The 21,995-nt window shown below is 55.6% G+C and overlaps 10 protein-coding genes across 10 annotated transcripts; 6 read left to right on the plus strand and 4 right to left on the minus strand.

Moving 5' to 3' along the window:
* Positions 1-41: 41 nt before the first annotated feature.
* Positions 42-515, plus strand: B0T26DRAFT_673345 (uncharacterized protein; the record flags this gene model as incomplete). Its single annotated transcript, XM_060439585.1, has 2 exons — positions 42-103; positions 242-515. The coding sequence occupies 2 exons, from the start codon at positions 42-44 to the stop codon at positions 513-515; spliced, it is 336 nt and encodes a 111-aa protein (XP_060301734.1).
* Positions 516-1,917: 1,402 nt separating this feature from the next.
* B0T26DRAFT_186900 (uncharacterized protein) lies at positions 1,918-3,687 on the plus strand. Its single transcript, XM_060433651.1, has 5 exons — positions 1,918-2,118; positions 2,197-2,390; positions 2,458-2,798; positions 2,880-3,248; positions 3,315-3,687. The coding sequence occupies exons 1-5, from the start codon at positions 2,045-2,047 to the stop codon at positions 3,468-3,470; spliced, it is 1,134 nt and encodes a 377-aa protein (XP_060301735.1). The 5' UTR covers positions 1,918-2,044; the 3' UTR covers positions 3,471-3,687.
* Positions 3,688-4,187: 500 nt separating this feature from the next.
* On the plus strand, positions 4,188-5,217 carry B0T26DRAFT_699573 (ATP adenylyltransferase-domain-containing protein). Its single transcript, XM_060441478.1, has one exon. It carries the CDS (start codon positions 4,411-4,413, stop codon positions 5,086-5,088), a length of 678 nt encoding a protein of 225 aa, XP_060301736.1. The 5' UTR covers positions 4,188-4,410; the 3' UTR covers positions 5,089-5,217.
* Positions 5,218-5,836: 619 nt separating this feature from the next.
* Positions 5,837-7,198, minus strand: B0T26DRAFT_749041 (uncharacterized protein; the record flags this gene model as incomplete). The annotated part of the gene is made up of 3 exons (XM_060445047.1): positions 5,837-5,865; positions 5,928-6,279; positions 6,368-7,198. 3 exons carry the CDS (start codon positions 7,196-7,198, stop codon positions 5,837-5,839), a joined length of 1,212 nt encoding a protein of 403 aa, XP_060301737.1.
* Positions 7,199-8,346: 1,148 nt separating this feature from the next.
* Positions 8,347-9,654, plus strand: B0T26DRAFT_800522 (uncharacterized protein). The gene is made up of 2 exons (XM_060447003.1): positions 8,347-9,024; positions 9,124-9,654. The coding sequence occupies exons 1-2, from the start codon at positions 8,487-8,489 to the stop codon at positions 9,618-9,620; spliced, it is 1,035 nt and encodes a 344-aa protein (XP_060301738.1). The 5' UTR covers positions 8,347-8,486; the 3' UTR covers positions 9,621-9,654.
* Positions 9,655-9,832: 178 nt separating this feature from the next.
* On the plus strand, positions 9,833-12,422 carry B0T26DRAFT_699580 (amino acid permease-domain-containing protein). Its single transcript, XM_060441479.1, has 4 exons — positions 9,833-10,655; positions 10,747-11,486; positions 11,615-12,015; positions 12,096-12,422. The coding sequence occupies exons 1-4, from the start codon at positions 10,235-10,237 to the stop codon at positions 12,241-12,243; spliced, it is 1,710 nt and encodes a 569-aa protein (XP_060301739.1). The 5' UTR covers positions 9,833-10,234; the 3' UTR covers positions 12,244-12,422.
* B0T26DRAFT_699583 (amidohydrolase) lies at positions 12,423-14,415 on the plus strand. Its single transcript, XM_060441480.1, has one exon. The coding sequence runs from the start codon at positions 12,794-12,796 to the stop codon at positions 14,333-14,335; it is 1,542 nt and encodes a 513-aa protein (XP_060301740.1). The 5' UTR covers positions 12,423-12,793; the 3' UTR covers positions 14,336-14,415.
* An 86-nt stretch (positions 14,416-14,501) lies between these two features.
* Positions 14,502-16,437, minus strand: B0T26DRAFT_636257 (beta-lactamase; the record flags this gene model as incomplete). The annotated part of the gene is made up of 4 exons (XM_060436808.1): positions 14,502-15,333; positions 15,420-15,681; positions 15,750-15,869; positions 15,927-16,437. 4 exons carry the CDS (start codon positions 16,435-16,437, stop codon positions 14,502-14,504), a joined length of 1,725 nt encoding a protein of 574 aa, XP_060301741.1.
* Positions 16,438-16,754: 317 nt separating this feature from the next.
* On the minus strand, positions 16,755-18,914 carry B0T26DRAFT_186911 (uncharacterized protein). The gene has a single exon (XM_060433652.1). The coding sequence runs from the start codon at positions 18,732-18,734 to the stop codon at positions 17,073-17,075; it is 1,662 nt and encodes a 553-aa protein (XP_060301742.1). The 5' UTR covers positions 18,735-18,914; the 3' UTR covers positions 16,755-17,072.
* A 383-nt stretch (positions 18,915-19,297) lies between these two features.
* B0T26DRAFT_699588 (uncharacterized protein) lies at positions 19,298-21,452 on the minus strand. Its single transcript, XM_060441481.1, has 4 exons — positions 21,345-21,452; positions 20,720-21,256; positions 20,246-20,615; positions 19,298-19,876 (listed from the first exon to the last, which is right to left on the minus strand). The coding sequence occupies exons 2-4, from the start codon at positions 21,038-21,040 to the stop codon at positions 19,452-19,454; spliced, it is 1,116 nt and encodes a 371-aa protein (XP_060301743.1). The 5' UTR covers positions 21,041-21,256; positions 21,345-21,452; the 3' UTR covers positions 19,298-19,451.
* Positions 21,453-21,995: the final 543 nt, after the last annotated feature.

The following is a 21,995-nucleotide window of genomic DNA, read 5'->3' on the forward strand; positions in this document are numbered from 1 at the left end:
TTCCGAGACTGGGAACCGGTGTCAACTCACGGGGCCTAAGTATGTCATTTGACACTGAGACCGAGTTCCGAAACAAGAAGAAACATTTCATGTCTGGGCTGGGGTAGGTGTCTGATCAAGAGAGTGGGAAATGAAATAATGAAGCCGCGGCATGTTGCTAACTGATATATAGTTAGGTCAGGCGACGACCGCCAGCTCGGATGAAGTGCCCAAGAGAACACTCTTGACCAATACCCGATAGTTTAGCGGGCAAGAATGATAATGAATATCTGGAAGGAGAGATTGAAGTATCGTCCAATTGCACCTTTGCAGTGGAGTTGACAACTCCGCTCTCCGGAGTCCCCGTGGAGTCTGGTGGCAGGGCAGCTGATGAGGCATCCATCGCCCTGGCCCTCGTCAGCGTGACGATCGGCACGGCCGCTGTGGCCCAGAGCGTCCGCGACTCTCGCCTATCGAGCATCGTCGCTGCTACGCGCACCCCCTACCTTGGCGACCTCCTGTGGAAATCGTCCTAGTGGGGGGAGGTGGCCGCGTGAGATTTCCAGGGTGCGTGCAGACTACGGTCTTATTGCGGACGGCTTGAACACGCTCGGCTAACAAGCCGTGGTCCGTAACAGCGTAGGGGCTAAGCTCAACACGCCAGCTACCTCTGTAGTAAGTAGGTACATATAACCTTGGCTATATTTCATAGTGCAAGAATATAAAGGGCTTCAGGGCTTTTCCAGGGAGTTGGACAGGCTTCTAGGCCAGGGGTAGTGCTATGGAGGGCGACCCTTTCTTTTGTCCGGAGTCTTCGTATAATTATACATACTCAGTTAATTACTTGCTAAGAATATGTATAATGCGGCCTTGGTCTACCTAGCAAGTGCCTCGGTACAGAGCTCTCTCCCGATGCCGGAATTACCACCAAATGCATTCCTTCGACCCAAATTGTCACCGCATTTCCCCATTCGGAACTGTGTGACGAGGCTCGCATCATCACCACTGAGAACGCTAACTAGCGGCTACCTGGAGCCTTGACAGCTTCACGAGTTCATAGCCAATCTATTCATATTTTCTTGCAAAGCATTATTGCATTCTGAAATTCTCCCCGCGACCCTTTTTGGGGTTTCTGGTCATTTTAGCAAATACCACTTGGTTGTGCTGTGGTAAGGCAATTTGAACCCAGGTGACAATAGAGCCGGCTTTGGGTTGTGCCACCTAATTGTTCTCAGGGGCATGATTGGCTCAGAAGGCCGGGAATTAAAAGATGGAGGGTGGTATCGGTCCTCAGCTCCAGCGACTCGCAATCATTTCTGCAAGCCAAATATGGTCCAGACCGGCCCGACCCATCCATCATACGCGTCCCACGGCATTATAGGTAATTAGAGCTCTTACCCCCCCGATCCTTTTCTATCTTTCGGTCACCCTCTTGCATGTCCCTCTTGCATGTCTCTCTTGCATGTCTACCGGCTCTACCTCCCGACTCTATCCATCTTCATCGATTGACATTCCCATTTACATCACCGAAGATGGTGTCTGGTGATCTGCCAGATGATGCAATAGAGAAGCCCTCCGCACCACCCGAATCACCAGTGACGCCCTCTGAGCCTCTACTCGATCTGTTCCGTGTGGAAACCACATTCAGCGGACGGACACTCACCAATCGCAATGAGTCTCTGTCTAGGGAAGCCCCTCCACTCGACAGCCTTACCAAAACTGTCTCGAAGGAGATAGACGACACGGGCTGCTGGGCACGGTCTTCTCGGGCAACTATTTCCCCCGAATTCAGCGCAGCTGGTTTGCAGTCGCAGCTATTCCAGACACTCCACGACCAGCGAAATGTTTTCCTCCAGAGAAACAACTTTGCCAAAGAGACCGATATTGACATTCTTCGAGTCTCTTGCGGCGAGGGAGGTGGGCCATCCAAAACTTCACCACCGTGCTTATATAGCCAGTCCCACTGATTCAGGGCTGGCTGCGGAGACAGTGTTTCTTCCAAGCCAAAACACTAGGCAGGTTGACGCAGCTATCAATGTGAATAGCAACCTTTCGGTAACAAGCAATGATGCCTGGCACTGACCGCACAATAAAGGCACTCTCGACAGAAACCTGCGGTTGTCCTAGGCTTCTGGTATTGTAAGTCATGGTTTACATCGACTACCAAATTACAAAGGACCCCAATTGCGAAGACTTGGACCTGACAGGGAGCGCCAGGTTTATCAAGCTTGAAAAGTCAAAAGAATCGGCATTCAACCAGAAAGTATCGATTTCTCTAGAGCAAGCCGAAACAATATTTAGCCAGTTCGACATCCATGGCGGATTCATGGGGGACCTCATTGGCCGACCTGACTACTGGTCGGCTATCAACAGATGCAAAAGCGAGGGCGACAAGGTGGATGACGTGTTTGGTATGTGTATTTTCTCCGTGACCACCACCCCCAGAGTTGATACGAACTGACGCCACCGGGAAAATAGAGTTCTTCTGCCAGCATCCGCGGTGGGCGCAATCCTCGCGTTACGAGAAAGGCCTACCGCACGCTTTGCAAGGTCACCGGGCCCCGTGCTCCGTCTATATGCATCACTCAAAGGCTCGGAATCTGACCTTGTACATGATTGCTGCCTCTGAAGCCGAAGACTGGTTTCCTTCGCTACGACAAAGAATCGGTATCAACACTGACAGTCCAGATCGGATTCCTCAGCAAGTCTCGACGGCGTTGGCCCTCAGTCCCTTCATGATCCATGCTATCATGTCCGTCATCGCCTTTGAGCAGTCAATCGATTACGTTGCGAGTGTGCGAGATAAGTTGATGACGCAGGTGAGTTGCACATTCAACATCACTCCTAGCCAATTGGCACCTCTATTGTTACTAATAACCTTGGGTCGGAGGTGGAATCAGATCAAACACGTGAACGATTACTCGACCGACAAAGGGCCTCATAATACCAAGCTCCGAAGAAGTGAGATGGAGGGCCGAATTCGACTTGAAAACATCACCAAGGAGCTACATCTTGTGTCTCAGACCGCCGACTCTGGCATCGCGGGCAGTCACATGTCCATCAAAATCGCCGAAAAGATGCTAGAAGCTCACTCGATGCACATTATGCCGACAACGACCAAGGAACCACGACAACAAGAGAGTCCGGCAGCTGCGGCCGCCTTCATCCGTGATACACATGGTATGCTCCAGTACGTGCGGGACTCGTTCTACAGCCAAAAGGACTGGCTCACGAGCTACAAAGCCCGGAAGGACACTGCGATGAACTTTGTAAGTTTCACCCAGCTAGGTACAGGGATTGGCAACTTTGTCGGGCTGAGTCGCATACAATAACAGGTCTTCAACATGGTCACGCAGCAAGACAGCGCCACAAACGTAGACATCTCGTATAAGATGTCAAACGACAGCTCTTCCATGAATGCAGTCACGATCCTCACCTTGATCTTTCTCCCTGGGACTTTTCTCTCGGTAAGCAACAACCATCCAAGTTAAGACAATAAGAAAGCGCGAAAAAGAAAAGGCATGTTGCATTCTTAATTTTTTTTTTAACTGCCAGGCAGACTGTCTTCTCAAGCGTAGCATTTTCGACATCTGATTCGGGCGCGGCGCAGACCACCGAGTGGTTGCTTCCCTTTGTTATCGCCGGTGCCATCCTGACCCTCTTCTGTCTGTCAGTGTGGTACTTTCGAAATCGCCTTGCGGTCTGGCGGCAATACATTTCCTCGAAAGCGAACAAGGCATTTTTGAAGGCGAAGGCCGGCGGCGTTGTTGGGGAAATGGTTTAGGCGCGGCTACGGTATCTATTAAGTTTTGGAAGCTGAATTGGTGGAACATCCACGGCGAGCTGATTCCGCCTTTTGACGCTTGGCGTTTTTACTTGCCCACACATATTCGTACATGGGTGTCCCACACGTCATCCCGTCAGATGGGGCTTTCATGCAGGCCGTCGGCCCCGATAGCGGGCCTGAAACTGAGGCGGGGTTTTTGCGCCGTCTCACCTCGTGTTCTTTGCGTCCGACAGAGCGTAGATTTATATTTAAACCAACATAGCTCACGCCAGGTCCTTAATTTCACTTGTTTTGCCTGTCGCTCGGAAACAGAGATCACGAATTTTCGCAATGGAGCTGGACGAAGAGCGGATATGCGCTGATTTCGATCGACAGGTCGAACAAGGCATTGTCATCTTCAATAAAGATTACCAGAGCTTCGTCAATTCGGACAATGGGTTTCAGGCAAGCCTCTTGGAGCGAATGGTAACCGACCGGTGGAAATAGCGAAACTAACATATCTCAAGTTCGAATTCCGACTCCTCTCAGGTCTCGACCGTAAACCAAAGGCCGGATCAGTCGAGCAGCCGGCAACGTCTCTGCCAGGACGGCAAAGAAGCTCCGGACCCCGGCCAGGCAGCGACATCGACGTCAGCGGGTACGAGATGGCAGAGATTGGGCCGACTCACCTCCTCGCCCTCAACAAGTTTTCTGCCGCAAGACCGCACCTCCTTCTCCTCACACAAGACGGCTTCAGGAGGCAGCATGAAGCGCTGGATATCCAGGATTTCACCGCCTTGTGGCAGGTCCTGTCTTCGCTAGGCGGCGGCCGGAAGCGGTACCTGGCCATCTTCAACTGCGGCATCGACGGCGGGTGCAGTCGACTGCACAAGCACATGCAGCTCTTTCCTGCTCCCGACGCCGACAAGTTCGCGCTGTGGCCAGACTCTAGTGATGGCCCGTCAGTGCAGCAGCAGGTAGCAGCAGGCCTGCCGTTCAAATGCTTCATCCATCGATTTGAGAATGGGCTCCCGTTGGCCGACGCCCTTTTGGGAATTTACCAGACACTTCTCGCCCAGGCCGAGGACGTTCTCGATCGCATTCATGAGAAGAAGTCGGAAGAAACAGGGGCGGACGAGGCGATACCGCATAACGTGGTGCTGGACAGGAATTGGATCTTGGTTGTTCCGCGACGAGCTGCCGGGGTGAACGGGGCCGATGCAAACGCGGCCGCTATGCTGGGAATGGTGTGGGTGGCCAACGACCAGAAGCTGAGGCCGTGGATGGAACATGGGCCAGCTAATGTGCTGGCTCGCGTTGGTGTGCCGGCTGATATTAACTAGAAAGGAAGGCGACATTCACACCCACCCCTTGGGCGGCCACACAGACTATTTCGGTAGATATCACACGCACAAGACACTTCTCTATAATATTTGGATTATGGCAATACAAGAACCGGAAGGTTTATACCAGCTGTTCAACAGCCCGAGTGACAGTAGCTGGCTGTCATGAATGGCCTGCAACACGATTAGTTGGGTGGCAAATCGGGTGGCAAATCGGGTCGCAAATCGGTTCGCTCGTATAATTATATGTGGCAAGGTCGTGGAGCGGCCGCGGCGCGGTCGCTCCGACCAGATTGCGGCCGCGTGGCGACCCGGCATTGAAACCGGTCACTAGCTAGCCGGGCCACGGCTGACCGTGTGGATGGGCTCAAAGAGTGTGTTTGTGCTCAAGTCACGCATGGCGTTCCCAAGTCGCACGATTGCAATCCAAACTCAAGACGAAGTAAAACAATTCTCGAAGAGTAATATTAATATGGGGATACCCGCAAAATGGTCAAGAAACGATGCAGACTCACCCTCCCAGGCATGGACGCCCATACCTACCGCATGTAATTATGAGTGCCTTCGGTTCCTTCGGTCTATCGCATACGACCATAGGCACTGGAAATTTCAGGATCCCGTCCGTTCTCCCTTAGACAAGCCAACGACCGCAACTGTTGTCGGACATTTAGGTTTGGAAGACGATGCAAATAAATCCAGGCTTGGCATAGTGCTTGGCATAGTCATGAGACCACCGGCCCAGACCTCATCAGACGCTCAGGGCGGTAATGGTGAAGACTAAAAGCGCACCAATGGTGTTAGTATGTAGCCATGGTCCGGCAGCTTGGAACTCGAATTACCATTTGATGCCGGCGTATCCAAGGCCGTGTCCCGATAGCCTTGCACATCTGATACCCCATCGAAAAGAGTGGCCAAGTTGGTAACCGGGTTGAGATTGCCGTGGCAGATGTCGACGACGCGTTGCTGGCCGGCGGTGTTTGTGAAGACGGTGTAGCAATGTGAAAGGAAAGGTTGACGCCGCGCGTCGTCCTTTGCCACGTTCCAGGGATCGTCCGCACCACCGACGCCCGCGTTTTGCCAAAACGGGTTGTTGCAGTTGATATGGGCTGGTGAGTTCTGCCACCCGAATAGCGGCCCGGGGGTAATGTAACCAAACGGCCTGTCGTAGGTCACGGCAACTCCCGCAACAAACTAAAACCGCCAATAACAGTTAGCCGAGGCCGTGGGTATAGGGAGGGATGGAGGACGTCAGAAGGACAGCAGGGAGTCGGCAACGTACAGCGCCACCTCCCGGTCTCTGGCCGAGGGAATCGACAGTCAACTTGACCAGACATGCAAGATCGTAGCAGTTGCAGGTACACCTGTTCGGGGGCTTCGTTATAATGGTCTCCAAGTTAAACTCGGTGCCGTTGAGTATGTGCTGCGATGCTCCGCCATAGCCTCGGCGACAGTCGTAGTACAGCGGCGCTCCATTCACTCCCGTGTTCCACAGCCGGGCTGCGATGTCACGAATGATTCTTGCTTCCAGAGCACCGGCTGCTAAGCCCGCAAGAGTGACGTAGTCAGGAGCAGACAGACGGAGGAGCTCCAAGAAGAAGGTGGTGGCAAAGATGCCGGGATGGCTATGTGGCCCCAGCAGAAAGTACATCTCAAGGCGAGTGGTGGGGGCGATGGCAAGAGTGCTGTTGTCGGCAGCCCGCAACATGGTCCATTGCCAGTTGCCGGCAACTTTGAAGGGGGAAAGGGGGTTCAAGGCGCCGTTTGAGAAGACAGTGGCGGTAAAGGCCACGTTTGCACCCCCCGGCCCAGAGTTGAACGACTGACTCGTGATCTGAAAGTTTCCGGGACCGGTGCCTCTTAGGCGGTAGTTGGCTGCGGCCAGGGGGAAATCGCAAGTGCCTCTCACCGTCAGTGGAATGTGGTTGGCGTCGAAACGAAAGGCGACGGGATGCTGTCCTTGGTCGACTGGGCCGGGCACCGGTTCTGTCCTGTCAAAGATGGCGTCGTTCACAACAGTGCTCGCATGTGCCGCCCCGAATCCCTGTCTGATGTTGTAGTTATTTACATCTCCGTTGACCCTGGAAATGTCGGTGACGGTGAAGGTAGCCATTGGGAATCACTGGGTTGGCCTTGGAGGTGTGAGTGTTGAGAGTTGAAAAGTATGCGTAGGGTCTAGGAACAGACCTTGAAGAGAGTCCAGACACTGATGATGGTATCTATGCAGGGATGATGGCATTCATTCAGGAATCCAAATAGCTAGACCCTAGGTACGGGTATCTTGGTAGGTAGATAGTTAGCGGAGAAGGGGTAACAAGGCAGATGACGGGTCGACATTTGTACTCAATTCTAGCTTGACTGCGACCTTTTAACATCCAGGTCCATCCAAGTAGGCAAGCACTAAATCCCTAGGTATCTCGTATCACATCCTTTGCCATGGGCTGTTTGGTGACGCTGCCATCTGCGGTCACTCATCTGCGGTCACTACTTCCAGGTTTGTGCGTCATCTCCTCTGAGCGGTCGATACCTTAGCTCCGTACGCGGAGACGTTCCAGAGTCAGCTGGAGGATCAAATTTGCGCGAGGGGCACTCCGCGCTTGGGATCCAATAGTTGGGGGAATGCTTGGCGGGAGCCGGGCGAGTTGGTCCTATCAAAGCATCAGAGTCCCAGACCAAGCAGACAAGCACGCAGACTAATACTGCAGGGTGCCGTAGGGCTGAAAGCCTAGACCCAATAGTGCCACTGCGGTGTCCAGTCTGTCCCGCGGTATTCCACGAAAGGACAAGCCGGGGATTACTAGCCAGCCACTAGCTGACCGGGCATCATCTTCAGCTGGCACTAAACACGCCTGCATGCAGCCCTAAACCTCGTTAACTTGCCTAATGATAGTGGGCAGCACCCGGTAGCCTGTCTTTGTTCTTGATGAATCAAGACCGGGGACAGGAGAAAGACTCGGTGGGCGAAGGTACTCGCCCATCCTCTTCACGCAAGGTGTAACACGGGGTGGAATAATTGCATAAATCTGGCCGCAGAGGATTCGCTCATCACCATTCCTCACGAACACCATTCCTCACGAACACACCAATTCAACACGCATCATCAGTCAATCCGCACGCATCATTAGTAAGTCCGCACGCATCATCAGTCAATCCCCACGCATCATCAGTCAATCCCCACGCATCATCAGTCAATCCCCATGCATCATCAGTCAATCCCCACGCATCATCAGTCAATCCCCACGCATCATCAGTCAATCCCCACGCATCATCAGTCAATCACCACGCATTTAAGCGTGCATTTCTCCTAGGATGCATCTCTATTATATCTCTATTGATCTGATATATCTCTATTGATTCTGCTGAATAGGCGTCCTTGACTATCTGCTCGACCTGCAAGCTCCATGGCGGCAGCAACGTCAATATCACCTTTGCCCGCCGCAGCTCCGGCTTCGCCTGAACCCGCGATTTCATCAACTCTTTCAACCCAGCCGCCAACACTGTCCAGGTCGGCAGCCGACGTGTTTGCGTCGGCCGTGACGGGCGACCTCAAGAGCACCACCAAGAGCAATGCGCCCCTAGACGCCCCGTCTCTGGCTCTCTTGGTCACGGGTACGGGAATTTTCGGACAGAAACCGTCGGTACAGACGGTCAGCGCCGCCATTCGACCTACCTACGCCCACGCCCAATATGGCATTGACGATAGCGCTGGGACTACGTCGAGCCGGGTTGTGGTTGAGATTGCTCACTACACGGATGCCCCCTTGGCCCAGAACGCCATGCGGCAGCACCTCAATACATTTGACGCCGACGTGAGCCTGATTGCGACAAAGACGGATAAACCTCTCGGCCAGGTCTCTCTGCAGACTGCTGGCAGCGTCTTGTGGGTCCGAGATGCACTCTGGGTCAGGGTGGAAGCAGTGTCGCCCTTTGCTCCTCCAGGTGAGTAGCGAAACATCATCGGCGTCGTCAGCGTGCACCCAGCCATTCTAGACATAGAGGCATGTAGCATTCAGCTGAGACAGTTCTTTGCCGACAAAGTGCCACCCAAAGTTCCTGGTCTCGCAGTCCTACCTGCGTCGCCAGGTACTCCCGGAACCAGCGCTACGGGCGGCACGCGCACGCCTTTTCCGTCGCCGTCGGGCGCGAAAGAAGGCCCAGCTGTGCCCATCATCGACAAGCTTCTTGGCCTCGCCGGGGCTCTTGATAGCCACTTGGCCAAATTCGCTGTGCCACCAGCGACGCAGCTGAAGCCCAACACGGCCGTCAAAGCGGCATCGTGGAAGGGAAAACGCGGAGCCGAGTTCAGTTTTCAGCTTGTCGACGCCAAGGGCACGCATGTCATCAAGTCAGCCGAGCCGGTGCCGGGGGGCGGCGCACAGGAGCTGGTATCGCCCATGCGCAACGGGACGGCTGCGGGCGAGTACCCCTTTATCGCGTGTAGAGAGGGCAAAGGTAAGGTGTATTTGGTTGTGGCTAAGGCAGATACCCTGGCAGTGGGTGTGGCCGAGGTGACGGTCGAGGTTGTGGCTCAATAAGTCAGTCTCGCGATCTTTGGGTAATTAATTAGATGCCTACCTTTGGTACCTTGGGTATTTCTGGTTTAGTCATTCGTCTTTTTGGACGATTCTTGCATTTCAAGTTCAAAAATCCCATTTAACCAGAGCCTTTGCATCACGGGAAAATTTGGGGTTGAGCGGCGGGCTGAATATGGCACGGGCTGAATATGGCACGGGCTGAATATGGCCTGGGCATTATTATCTGAGCAAGGCACGCACGAGGCCCGGCGCTGACGAGCACGCCATCGTGTGCCTGGCACGCGCAAGATGATGCGACACGCGAGGCGTCGCATCATCGTGCGCGTGCGACCACCCGACCATCCACAACTGACAAATCCGCCAGCTGCGCCGTTCCATGGGTACCTCCCTACCCAAGGTAGCCACTTGATCAAATGACGACCTGTTCCTTCCTCGACATGGCCGAGACGGACAACCTCAGCTTGCAACGGCCAAAGTTCCACACCAATGCTATTCAAGCTCCCGTTTAACACATAAAGGCCTCCGTTTAGCAAACAAAGGCCTCCACGGCCGGCGCTCTCATCTTTGCACCCCTGCGACCTTCAGGCCACAGACACAGACAAAGGCCGCCCATAATGTCTGGGACCGCAGCCGAAGACCCTGGCACGCAGCCGCTCCTGCGCCCCTTTAGTCCGGGCGGTCCGGGGGCAGACTACAGCAGCATCCGCAAGTCGACCGATTCCGACGCCTCGGTCGAGTCCCGAGCCGAAGGCGCCGACGTGGGCAGGTCAGTCGAGGACGGCGTGGGCAGGTCAGTCGAGGACGACGTGTTGCCCGAGACAGCCGTGCTCGGGCGGAACCTCGGATGGAGCAGCGCCTACATCCTCATCATCTCGCGCGTCATCGGCAGCGGCATCTTTGCCACCCCCGGCACGATCGTCTCATCCGTCGGCAGCATCGGCTTGAGTCTGCTGCTTTGGATTGCCGGCGCCCTGGTCAGCTGGTGTGGGCTAGCAGTCGCTCTTGAGTACGGAACCATGCTCCCCCGGTCTGGCGGTCCGTCCCCCCTCTCGCGCTCCCCAACCCCCTTTTCCATCTCGCGCTGCTGTTTGTTTGTCATGGGAGACTGATGACGCGGGGGAAAAAGGCACCAAGGTCTACCTCGAGTTCACCTACCGATGGCCGCGATTCCTCGCTTCGACCCTCGTCGCCGTGCACGCCGTCGTCCTGGGCTTCACCGCCAGCAACTGCATTGTTTTCGGGGAATACATTCTTTTTGCGTCCAGCAAGGAGCCCGACCCGGCCGCGGTCAGACTGCTTGCCGTCGCACTCATGACGAGCGTGACCGTCATGCACGGCTGTTTTCTGCGGACGGGCATCTTCGTGCAGAACATGCTGGGATGGGTCAAGATCGGGCTGGTGGCGTTCATGGTCGCTGCCTCGGCCGCCGTGGTCGTTTTGGGATACAGTCGGGACTTTGACGACCACGGCACCGCCTCTAGACAGGCCGAATTCCCGACGACTTGGGACGGTCTGTGGGAAGGCTCTGTGTGGAACTGGGGCATTGTTAGCACTGCCCTTTTCAAGGTCTTCTACTCCTACGCCGGCCTCGAGAACGTCAACAACGTCATGAACGAGGTGCGGGACCCCGTGCGTACTCTCCGCTCGGCGGCCACGACGGCGCTCATTACGGCGTGCTCGCTGTACTTTCTCGTCAACGTGGCCTATTTCCTTGTTGTGCCACTCGACGACATCAAAGAGAGCGGCGAGCTGATTGCCGCCCTATTCTTCGAGCGCGTCTTTGGCCCGACGTTTGGCCGCATCTTTCTGCCCCTGGCCGTTGCCGTGTCGGCAGCAGGAAATGTGATGGTCGTCACTTTTGCTCTGGTAACTAATTCCATGCCCATCCGTGACGAGTCCCCCTGCATCATCGACATGGTCTAACCCTTTGGAACGAAATCTCTTGCCTCGCCTTGTTTGGATTGCCCAGTCGCTAACTGCCTGCCGTGCTGCAGTCGCGTCTCAACCAAGAGATTGCACGGCAGGGCTTCTTGCCATTTGGCAGCGGGTTCTTGTCGTCGTCGCTCCCCTTCGGCGCTCCTCTCGGCGGCCTTCTGGTGCACTATGTCCCGTCTGTCGTGGTTATTTGCATCCCCGCCAAGAACATTTACTCCTTCATCCTCGATGTTGAGGGCTACCCAGGCCAATTTTTCTCTCTGGCAACATCCTTGGGTCTCATCTGGCTGAGGACAAAACGGCCCGACCTCCAAAGACCCTACACGGCGTTTCTGCCAGCCGTATGGTTCAGGATTCTTCTGTCTCTGGCTCTCATCACCGCGCCCTTTGTGCCGCGCGCTGGGGAGGAGGGCAGTGCCCATCTGTTCAGAGTCAGCTACGCTCTTGTCGGGATATCGGTGTGAGTTTCCCTGCACGCGGCCAAAAGCTGCCCGTTGTGAATTTCGATATGTTGCTAACCAGACCATCTACTCTCTGAAGAATCCTGTTCGGCGTGCTGTACTGGCTTTTCTTGGCAGTGTTGTTACCATCTTGGGGCCAATACCGACTCGAAGAGGCTGCAGATGTGCTTTCCGATGGAACCACCGTTACAAGACTGGTCAGAGTGCCACGAGAAGACAACACATAAAGCACATGATTATCCCAAACCAGAAATTACTTACCAACTTAACTTAATGACCATGTAGTAATTAGGGACAGGTACTGAACCTCCCTGGTTACCCTTCGCTTGTCTGACGACTTTTGCCCCTCGTGCTCACGCCAAGGACTCCATGCATGATGACGCGGGCTAGAAATACCACCTGGTGCTCGGCCACACACCATAATGACGATTACCACGTCCCCAAACCCCATTGGGTACCCCGCGCGTAAGCTTGCATTTGACCTGCTCTCCATGGTCAGGGTAAAGACGAATTAGGAAGGCGACGGGAGAAAAGGGCCCCAGCCGAGACAGAAAGCCGTTGATTAATTGATTAATTCACGCTAGAAGCCCCATTCACGCAGGTATTGCCGTCGGCAAAAGCCCAGGGTTCCCTCTCTGTCGTGTTTCAACTGTCCGCAATCATAGTACCCTCCCGGCCATCCCAGCCCTCCAAGCCCTCCCAGCCCTCCCAGCCCTCCCAGCACATCGAGATCATCTAAAGACGCTTGCAGTAATTAGGCCCCAAACCAGGTCAACAATGACGAGAGTCACAGCGGGTCAACTGGACCAAGCGCCGCCATCCGCCGAAATGGTCTCCCAAAACAACAATGGCTTCAGGCCTAGCCCGCCGGCCCCTCGGGTCCGGCCCAACATATCGACAGCCTTTGGTATCGCCATCCGCGGCAGTGGCCCCCAGAACGCGACTGTAGACGACGGCTTCTCTGCCAACGGCGACGTGGTTTCCCACAAGGAGCACTCTTATACCGTCATCAAGGCCGATCTCCTTATACCTGGAGACGGCGAACCCATCCCCCATGGGGCTCTGGTGATCAAAGACAAGATCATTGCCTGGGTCGGCAAGCAGTCTGAGGTGCCCGACAAATACGCATCGGCGCCGCACCGCTCAGTCTCGGTACCGTACCTCATGCCTGGGCTCTGGGAAGTCCATAGCCATTTCGGCGGCGAGTCGCCCGACGACTACGATCTAGGCCTTGCCGTCTTCATTACCGAGCACCCGGCGAGCTCGGGCGCGAGGCTCGCCAAAGGCTGCTGGGAGTCGCTGCAGAGGGGATACACATCGCTCAGGGACGTGGGCGGGCTCGGCTGCGAGGTCGCGAGGGCCATCAGGGACGGCACCATCATCGGCCCAAACATCTACTCGTCGGGAGCCGTGTTGAGCCAGACGGCCGGGCATGGTGACGTCTTCTCCTTACCTGCCGGCGACGTTCTCCTGAATTTGGGTGTCTCGAATATCACGCCCGGCCATTTCGGAACCAACATGTGCGCGATAGTGGACGGCGTCGAAGAGTGCCGCCGCGCCGTCCGACTGCAGATTCGACGCGGCGCCAAGGTCATCAAGGTGTGCGCATCGGGCGGCGTCATGTCTCGCGACGACAACCCGCTCTACGCCCAGTTCTCGCCCGAGGAGCTTGACTGTATTGTCCGGGAGGCGGGGCGTCAGGGCATCGTCGTTGCCGCTCACGTTCACGGCAAGCCGGGCATCCTGGAAGCGGTCAAAGCGGGTGTCAAGACGGTCGAGCACGTGTCGTTCGCCGACCGAGAGTGCATCGACTTGATCAAAGAGAAAGACGTCGTCTACGTGGCGACGAGGACCGTCATCGTGACGCTCCTGGCAAGTGGAGGCAAGGGACTGTCCAAACAAAGCTGGGAAAAGTTGAAGCTCGTGGCGACGAACCACGAGAAGGCATACAAGCTCGCCATCAGCCAGGGCGTCACCACTGCGCTAGGAACCGACACACCTCCTGGCTTCAACTCGGCTGTTGAGCTCGAACACGCCGTTGCGTGCGGCATGACCAGCCTCGAGGCGATCAAGGCGGCAACAGCCAACGGGCCCCTGACTGTCGGCCCGCAAGCGCCGCACACCGGCCAGTTGAAGGCGGGATATGAAGCGGACGTGATCGCGGTGGCCGAAAACCCCGTTGAGGATGTCAGGGTTCTGCAAAAGCACAAGAACATTACCTGGGTGTGGAAGGGCGGGAGCGTGTTCAAGGGACCCGGTATTGGTCCATGGGGCGAAGATTACACGTTGGATGATAGTGTCGAGATGGGTCTAGACTAGGAGTCTAGGACAAGCAACCTAGACAGTGTGGGCAACCCAGACAGTGTGGCTCGACCTAACATGCAAGATGTTTATTGAAGGCTATTTTCAGACATTCTGCGCCACAAAGAGTGCTTCTGCACGTGGGTGCTCCTAATGGGCCGGCATGTAAGTGCCTGGCAGAGTTCTAATTAGACACCCTCCGAAGCATCACGTCAAACGCTCTTGGATTGATGCTGGCCGCCACGCCGTCCAGGCTAAGGTTGAAGACAAACTCTTCCAAGCCAACAAAGTCGTAGTTGAAACGATCCATTGTCCCCCAATTCACACAGCTTCCGTCTTGCATCACCACTTCGGCATCGAACTTCTGCCCCTCGGACTCAGATACTTGATCAAAAACCATGCGCCAGCCCGTCTGGTTGGCAGCCTGCAGGCCAGACGGATATAGTCGAGCGAGACCTGGTATAGCCTTTGACGAAGGCGTGACGCTGTACTTGGGAAAATTAGCCAGCACGTCGAAGCCTCGGATAGTCCAGTTCGCCAGAACTAGACCCGGGCCTCCGTCCATGTCGAGGACCACAGTCGAATTCGTGCTGGAGTCCGAGTAAGTGCCGACAAAGTTTGCCTTTGCCACATTCCTGCTGGCCTGGTCGACAGCGGGCACGATGGCCTTCAGGACCTGCGATACAATGTTGGCGCTGAAGAAGAAAGCGGCCGATGCTTCGGGCCCGGCTGTCATGACACTTATGACTAGATCATAGTCGGGCACTAGGGCGAACATGGAGTGGTATAGGCCTAAATCGCCAGCCTTGGTGTAGATTTCGACGAGCCGTCCGTCTGACGTCAATCGGTCCGATCGTTCTATCTCCCACGGCGCGCCGAGGAATTGACCCGCCGAGGAGGTGAACACGTGGGGCTTTAGCCACTTCCTCGTCTTGGCTTCACCCAACAAGTCGTACTTCAAAAGGGCAGTGCCAAATTTCAACATGTCCGCGGTGTTGGAGTACATGCCGCCAGCCCTACAAGGTGTTTGGCCGTGTCAGCCGGGGGGCTCGCGAGTGGCTGCTTTTCGGCAGAGACGAGTAATTATTTGGGGGAAACTTACGAATCAGAAACACCCAAGCTCAGGCCCCAAGTCGACTCGTTGACAGGAATAAAGGCCCATTGGTCGGATGAGGGTCCCTGGATTAGCGTAGTATTGGACATGCCCAGGGGGCCCAGAATGTTTTCGTGCATCAGTTGATCCAGTGTCTTGTTACTGGCAGCCTCGACCACCAGTCCAAGGAGAGAGGTGCCGACATTTGAGTAGAACGGAGCGCTGAATGGCGCGTATTGAGGATGGCGCTTGGTAAATTGACTCAGCAGATCTGTGGCGCGTTAACACATGCCCAGAACGTTTTGTGCTGTGGAGACGGGATTGGTGGGAGGCGCTGACCTCCTGCGTTGCAGGTTTTTGTTCCTCCAAGACCCGAGCACCTTGGACCCGAGTTAGACTTGACGGGGGGGAGACCCATGTCATCCCAGGGCCCTGGAAATATGGCAATATCAAAGGCCACTCGGACAAGACAGTCAGCACCAGTAATAGCATCCGCGAGGGTCAAAGTCTTCTCACTGTCTCTTCCTATCCCGGCAACATGAGAGGCGAGAGCCCCCACCGTGACCTCGTTCCATTTCACCGCTTCGATATCGCTTCCCCTGGGCTGATTTGCGAGCAGAGATGGGAGATATTTGGTGACAGGGTCTTCCAGGTTTATATTTTCCTGCTGGAGGACGGCGAGTACGGTGAATAACTTGGTTGCGCTGCCAATGCGATACACCGAGTTGGCGGTGACAGTCTGTGACCCTCTTTGGAGTTTCTTGTCCGGTGTGAAGTGCAAGTCAACCAGCGGGTTATTCTCGTGAATAGATTGTACACCGATCGAGACCGCCGAGCCTTCGAAGCCGGCGGTGATCAACGCGAACCGATCCTTCAAGGCTTTTACTGCATCTGCCACTGTCGCGTCTCTGCTTGGCTGCTGTGTAGTCGGTAGAACGGGACCCAAAGGCGGACAAGGCTTCCCATTCACTAGAAAGAACGCAAATGCTGCCCATGTGGCCAGAGCCGGGGTGAAAGGGGGTAGCATTGTGTTGGTGAAGTAATGGATTGCTGGTTTGATCAAGAGGCCGCTTTCCTTGGAGTCGTCTGCTCCGTAGTTTCAGAGAACTCCGTAGATTTGGAGACAGGCAGGTGAGAATATATATCGGCTCAGTAATTAATCAATTACCATTGAGTAAGCAGGGCGAGGCGAATGGCCCGTGGAGAACCAGGCTGTAGTAGATTAGGCGACGCGTGTCGCTTGGTCCATCGTAGCCCCTCGCAACCCAGCCGGTGGGCCAGATCAACATCATTGCCTGAAAGGCCCAAAAATTATTATGAAGTGTTTATGAGAGCCGTGCGACGCGCCGTAGCCTGAAGATCAGGGGTCTCATTCCTGCACTAGAATAGACAGTGGGATCTATCCGCTGCGGCTTGGCGACGACGGACGAAGGCAACGTAATCCCTCAGCCACGCAGCCCACGCGATAATTAAGCGGGGTGTCAAAGTGAAAAAAAAGCCTTGCAAGACGGACCGCGACGTTAGACCGAGGCTTCGCTCGCCGCGGCTTGCTAGCCTCGGAACTCAAAGCGGACTTTTCATTCGTTCGGATTTCCTGGGCAGCCTGCCTACTAGCCAGGAGCAATGATGCCGGCAACCATCCCCTCGAGTCCGCGACCCAATCTAGCCAAACCAAGAGATCCACTCCGGCTGGTAAGTTCCTTCTTCTTCATAGCCCGCCAAAAATGCACTAAATACGACTGTCGTAACGACAAGATCCAGGACTTGAACGACCAAGACAAAAACGGACTCATCGCGGTCTCGAGGCGGCATGCGTGCAACTAATAAGCCGCCGCAAGCAAAAAGGAGGGCCGGGACAATGATGACGACATAGAAATAATACCCAACGGTGATAACGAACTCGGGGGGGGAATTCGAAGCAACAATGGGGCTCTCGGGATTCGGGATAAAACGAATCATCCAGTAACAGGAAAAGAAAAGAAGGCTGCAAAAGAAAAGAACAATACGAACCGTAGCGTCGAGGACAGATAGAAGCGCTATGTGGAATCCCGGTGCTTTCGTCCACGACGGGGCATCCTCGAATCTCTGATAAGCTGTGGAAAGGAAAACAAGCGGCGCTAAGACCAAGACGACGCCCGTGGGGGCATCCAGAACAACATCTACAAAATTCCAATTCTGGTCGCGGTTTGTTCGGCCGACGGCCACAAGGATGGAGAGGTAGAGAAGGGGCGGGACCGTGAGAAAGAGAGGCAAAAGAGCCCGAAACGATCTTCTCCGGCTCCAGGCACGAGCGTCGAGCAAATCTCTGGTGGAGCGGACAATACGGGCCATCTGGTCGTCGCCGATGTGGGTTGCATGGAAGACGACCAGCAGCGCCTGCAGAGAAAGCCACGACGTAAGCATGAGGATGCCGGCAACCCTGGCGGCTAAGGGTATGGTGTTGACGCAGAGTTTGACGGCGGCGCCGGCCGCTGAGAGGAAGGTGACTATGTGGACTGGGAGTTCGCGGTGGGTGAAAGCATTGGAGCCCAGGGCTGTGCGAAAGGCATCAAGTCTAGCCCCGCTTGTCTGCTGCGACTGGCTCTCACTCGGGGCAGGCGGCTCTGGACCTTGCTCTAGCTGGGCCGTACTTCGCCGCGTCACGCTGGGCCCGTGATCGGAAGAGGTTCCCGTGGAAACGGCGACAGGGTGGTCTTGCCTCGGGGGAACGACGGCGCTGATGATATTCGTCGTCGCGCCGCTGATATTCGTCGTCGCGCCGCTGTCGGTGGACGGCGGCGAGCCTGGCGGTGGCGGTGGCGTCGGCGGCTCATGGTGGACGGCAGATCGTGTTGTGGATAGGCCGGTCGACTGGTCATGGGCCGTGGCTTCTAGAAGAAGTGCTAGTGGGCTTTCGTCACGATGGCCGTCGGCGTTGGCGCGCACCAAAAGCAAGGCGGCCGATGTTGCGTGCAAGTCGGCCCACAATTCCTTGGCAACCTGTCGCTTGGGTACATGAAAGGGCGCGGATGCCAGGCTAGAGCCAGGCCGTCGTTGCTTCCGCAGGGAGCTGGCCGCGGCGACCAAGAGGTCAACAACGATTGTGGCAGCCTCGAGAGAGCAAGACAGTGGGTTGAGGCGCCAAAAGACGCCAAACCGGCTCCGGAACACCAAGCTGCCATAGGGCTGCGAGACGAGACAGAAGCCAAGCGTCAGAAACAGGCCGAAAATGGCCCCGCGCGAAACCGTGTCACTGTCGCTGCTGTCAGGACAGGGATTGCTAGCGCTGCCGCCATCGATGCTGGTGCCGCCATCGATGCTGGTGACGCCATCGGTGCTGCTCATGCTGGCGTGGACGAGAAGACGTCGCAAACGATGACGGCTGTACTTTGTGAGATGCTATTACCAAGGAAGGTAGGTAAGGTTAGGCGAGGAAACAGACACGTGTCAGGCGGTGCGAGACGAATTTGGAGCCGCGGGGTGCACTTGGAGTCGCGAGGGCATTTGGAGTCGCGGGGGCATTTGGAGTCGCGGGGGCATTTGGAGTCGCGGGGGCATTTGGAGTCGCGGGGGCATTTGGAGTCGCGGGGGCATTTGGAGTCGCGGGGTGCACTATCTGTCGCACAGCCTCAGAAAGTGGCTCAGCGTGCTTGATGTCGTTTCGGCAAGATGCAGTTTTGGGTTAGAGTGCTATTATTCTCCATCCCGGCTAAGCCGAAGTAGGCAGTCAAGATTTACGGACTCCATCTCAATTGATGTTACCATCCCAATTGATGTTACCATCCCAATTGATGTTACCACCAAGATGCAAATTGGCAAGGCTGATATGTTGGCAGCTGCAACTCTCGGATGCATGTTAGTTACACTGGCGTACTGAAGCAAAAACGAAAAGAAAAAGACAAAGAATTGGCATTGCTATGTATGGAGACTGGAGCCAAGAGATACCGCGCCTTTCCATGTAATAAATGCAGCAAACGCCGTGGACCCAAGAACAAGACATGGAAGTCTCCCAATATATAATATATAAAAGGCACCCAAGACCAACAGCATCCCAACTCCACATCACACAGCATACTCCCCTTCAGAACGCTGACTGTCTGACCCCGACCCCGATGCCGACTCTTTGATCGTGGGCGTGACGCTGATCGTGCTCAGATCTCTCGCTGGGATCTGGAACCCAGGCATGCCCAGCCGCACTAGAAGCCGCTCAATGGGAACACGGAGAAGAGGAGCGCAGGCGGCTATGATGATGACCGACTCCTCCATACGAGACCAGAAGAACTCGTCTACCATGAGATAAAAGCCGTCGGGTGAGGAAAAGTCGAAGGTTATCATGAAGTAGAGCTTGGCGATGGCGATACCGCTGGCCAGGAGGCACGACGCCAGGAGGATCGACGTGAGAACCTTTTCGATGAGCGAGCGAGTAAGGCTGCGGATAAGGAAGATGGGAATCACGGCGCACACGATGTCGCTGAACATGGAAAGACCTGTCGACGCAGAATTAGAACCAGTGGCGCTGGTGATACTGAGTAGGTACCTATATAGGTAGGTAGCTAGGTAGGTAGGTAGGCAGCTGGGCAGCTAAGCAGCTGGGCAGCGAGGCAGCGAGGCAGCGAGGCAGCGAGGCAGCGAGGCAGCGAGGCAGCGAGGCAGCGAGGCAGCGAGGCAGCGAGGCAGCGAGGCAGCGAGGCAGCGAGGCAGCGAGGCAGCGAGGCAGCGAGGCAGCGAGGCAGCGAGGCAGCGAGGCAGCGAGGCAGCGAGGCAGCGAGGCAGCTGGGCAGCTAGGCAGCTGGGCAGCTAGACAGGTAACCTCTACCGAGGCAATCTTGCAGGCGCGGACATGCCGGGAGACTCACTGATGTACGCATAGCTAAACGACCAGACATGGGACGGCATGAGGCACTGCGACTGCTTGATGTTGATCTTGTTGGAGATGACGGACTGACACTGGGCCAGCTGGACAACGCAGTACAGGATCATTATGATGGCCTGCAGCACGATGGTCGCCCAAATGGCAACTCTCCACCAACGCTTGGCCGTCACCTGCAGAAGTAGGGAGGCGATGGAGATCCTCGCAAATCCCGACGAAATGATGCTGACGATGAAGGTGGCAAACGTGAGTTTCCCGATCATGGACTGGTCGGCGCGGGGAATGTAAATGGCGTGTCGGCCAAAGCCATGCTGAACCGCAGCCGTCGTGAGGCCGATGGACGCGCACTTGGCAAGCTGCGAAGACACGAGGGCCGTCAGTAAATAAAGATTAAAGAAGCAGTCCCCGGATAACGACGGCTAGTCTAAGTCCACGTATGGAGTGATGGAGGCAAGCATACTAGCGACACGGTTATCGCGTAGTCCGCGGCAGTAAGCGCAAACTTGGGCGACAAGCGGGACCACACGCGTACAACGTAGACGATGAGGGCAATCGCGTAGAGTGCGAACACGGACGCTAGGAGCGTGGGGCCCTTGTTGTCGCTTGCCGGGGGCTTGTTAGCGTCCATAATGGGCCGTGACCGAACATGGATCCAGGTCGGAGCCGTGCTGCGGAGGCTCTTTGGACTGTCGATTCGGCTGCGCTTTTGGTGTCGAGGCCGAGGGAAAACCGTCGATGTTGTTGGACTTGCCGCCTTTCGACGACAGGTCAAAGTGAACATCGGCCATGCTGGACCGAGGGAGAGTTGGTCAGGGAACGTGGAATGATGTGGCTTTTGCTGCAGATCCGCATTCTCCTACTTCGAGCTGAAGACGATTTCCGCGAGCCAATAATCCAGGATGCTGGCTGATGAACAACAAGGGGGGCACGGTTCACTGACCGGAGAGACAGGGACCAGTACCGCGGTCACCTATCGGCCAACCGACCCCTGTATGGCCTAGGGGCAGAACGCACTAAAGTAAGCACCTGTACAGATTTGGCACCCGCCGAGGGGGGAGGTTACACTCTGTATACTTCGGACATACCGATTTTTGGGAGACTTCATCAAAACTGTCGTTAGATTATGAAGGAAGCCCGTACTGGGCACGACAAACGGGAATGGATTGTGCTCTGGCCGTTGGGCGGCCTACGCCCTGGCATCCACAAAGCATCGGCGCATTCTTAACTCTATCGCATTAGCGCGACGCCGTTCGGGTTTGGAGCCCTGGAGGCCACGGCGGGGAAAAGGCCTGGGGGTGGGGAAAGCGGCGACTCTGACAGTCACCCGCCAGGCTGAGAGGGCCCCGAGCGAAAAGGGGTTAGCCAAAGGCACGGTTCCCTGACCCCGGTCCGTCCCGTCAGATTACCAGCAAGAAGCCACAAAGTGACATGTCCATTTCAAGCATGGTGTTCCCCGTATTCCATCACAAGCATTCCGCCATTTTAGTGGTAACCATCCCCCGGCAGAAATGGAACCGACTCCCAAATCGGAAGGTCACAGAGTTACCCAACCCCGCTGGGGCGCAGCGTTCAAATCGCTGATTCATTCCCCTAGGTTGCATGATTTAGCATTTCTCGCCATGCACCCTATTCCCGCGTGACTTACAGCGGGATTTGTGTGAAGCAATTTTTGTGAAGCAATTTTTGGGAAACAATTTTTGTGAAACAAAACGATCACCAGCTTGTTGAGACGAGTG

This window comes from Lasiosphaeria miniovina (assembly GCF_030549165.1).
Source record: "Lasiosphaeria miniovina strain SMH2392-1A chromosome Unknown B0T26scaffold_2, whole genome shotgun sequence".
Taxonomy (NCBI): Eukaryota; Fungi; Ascomycota; class Sordariomycetes; order Sordariales; family Lasiosphaeriaceae; genus Lasiosphaeria; species Lasiosphaeria miniovina.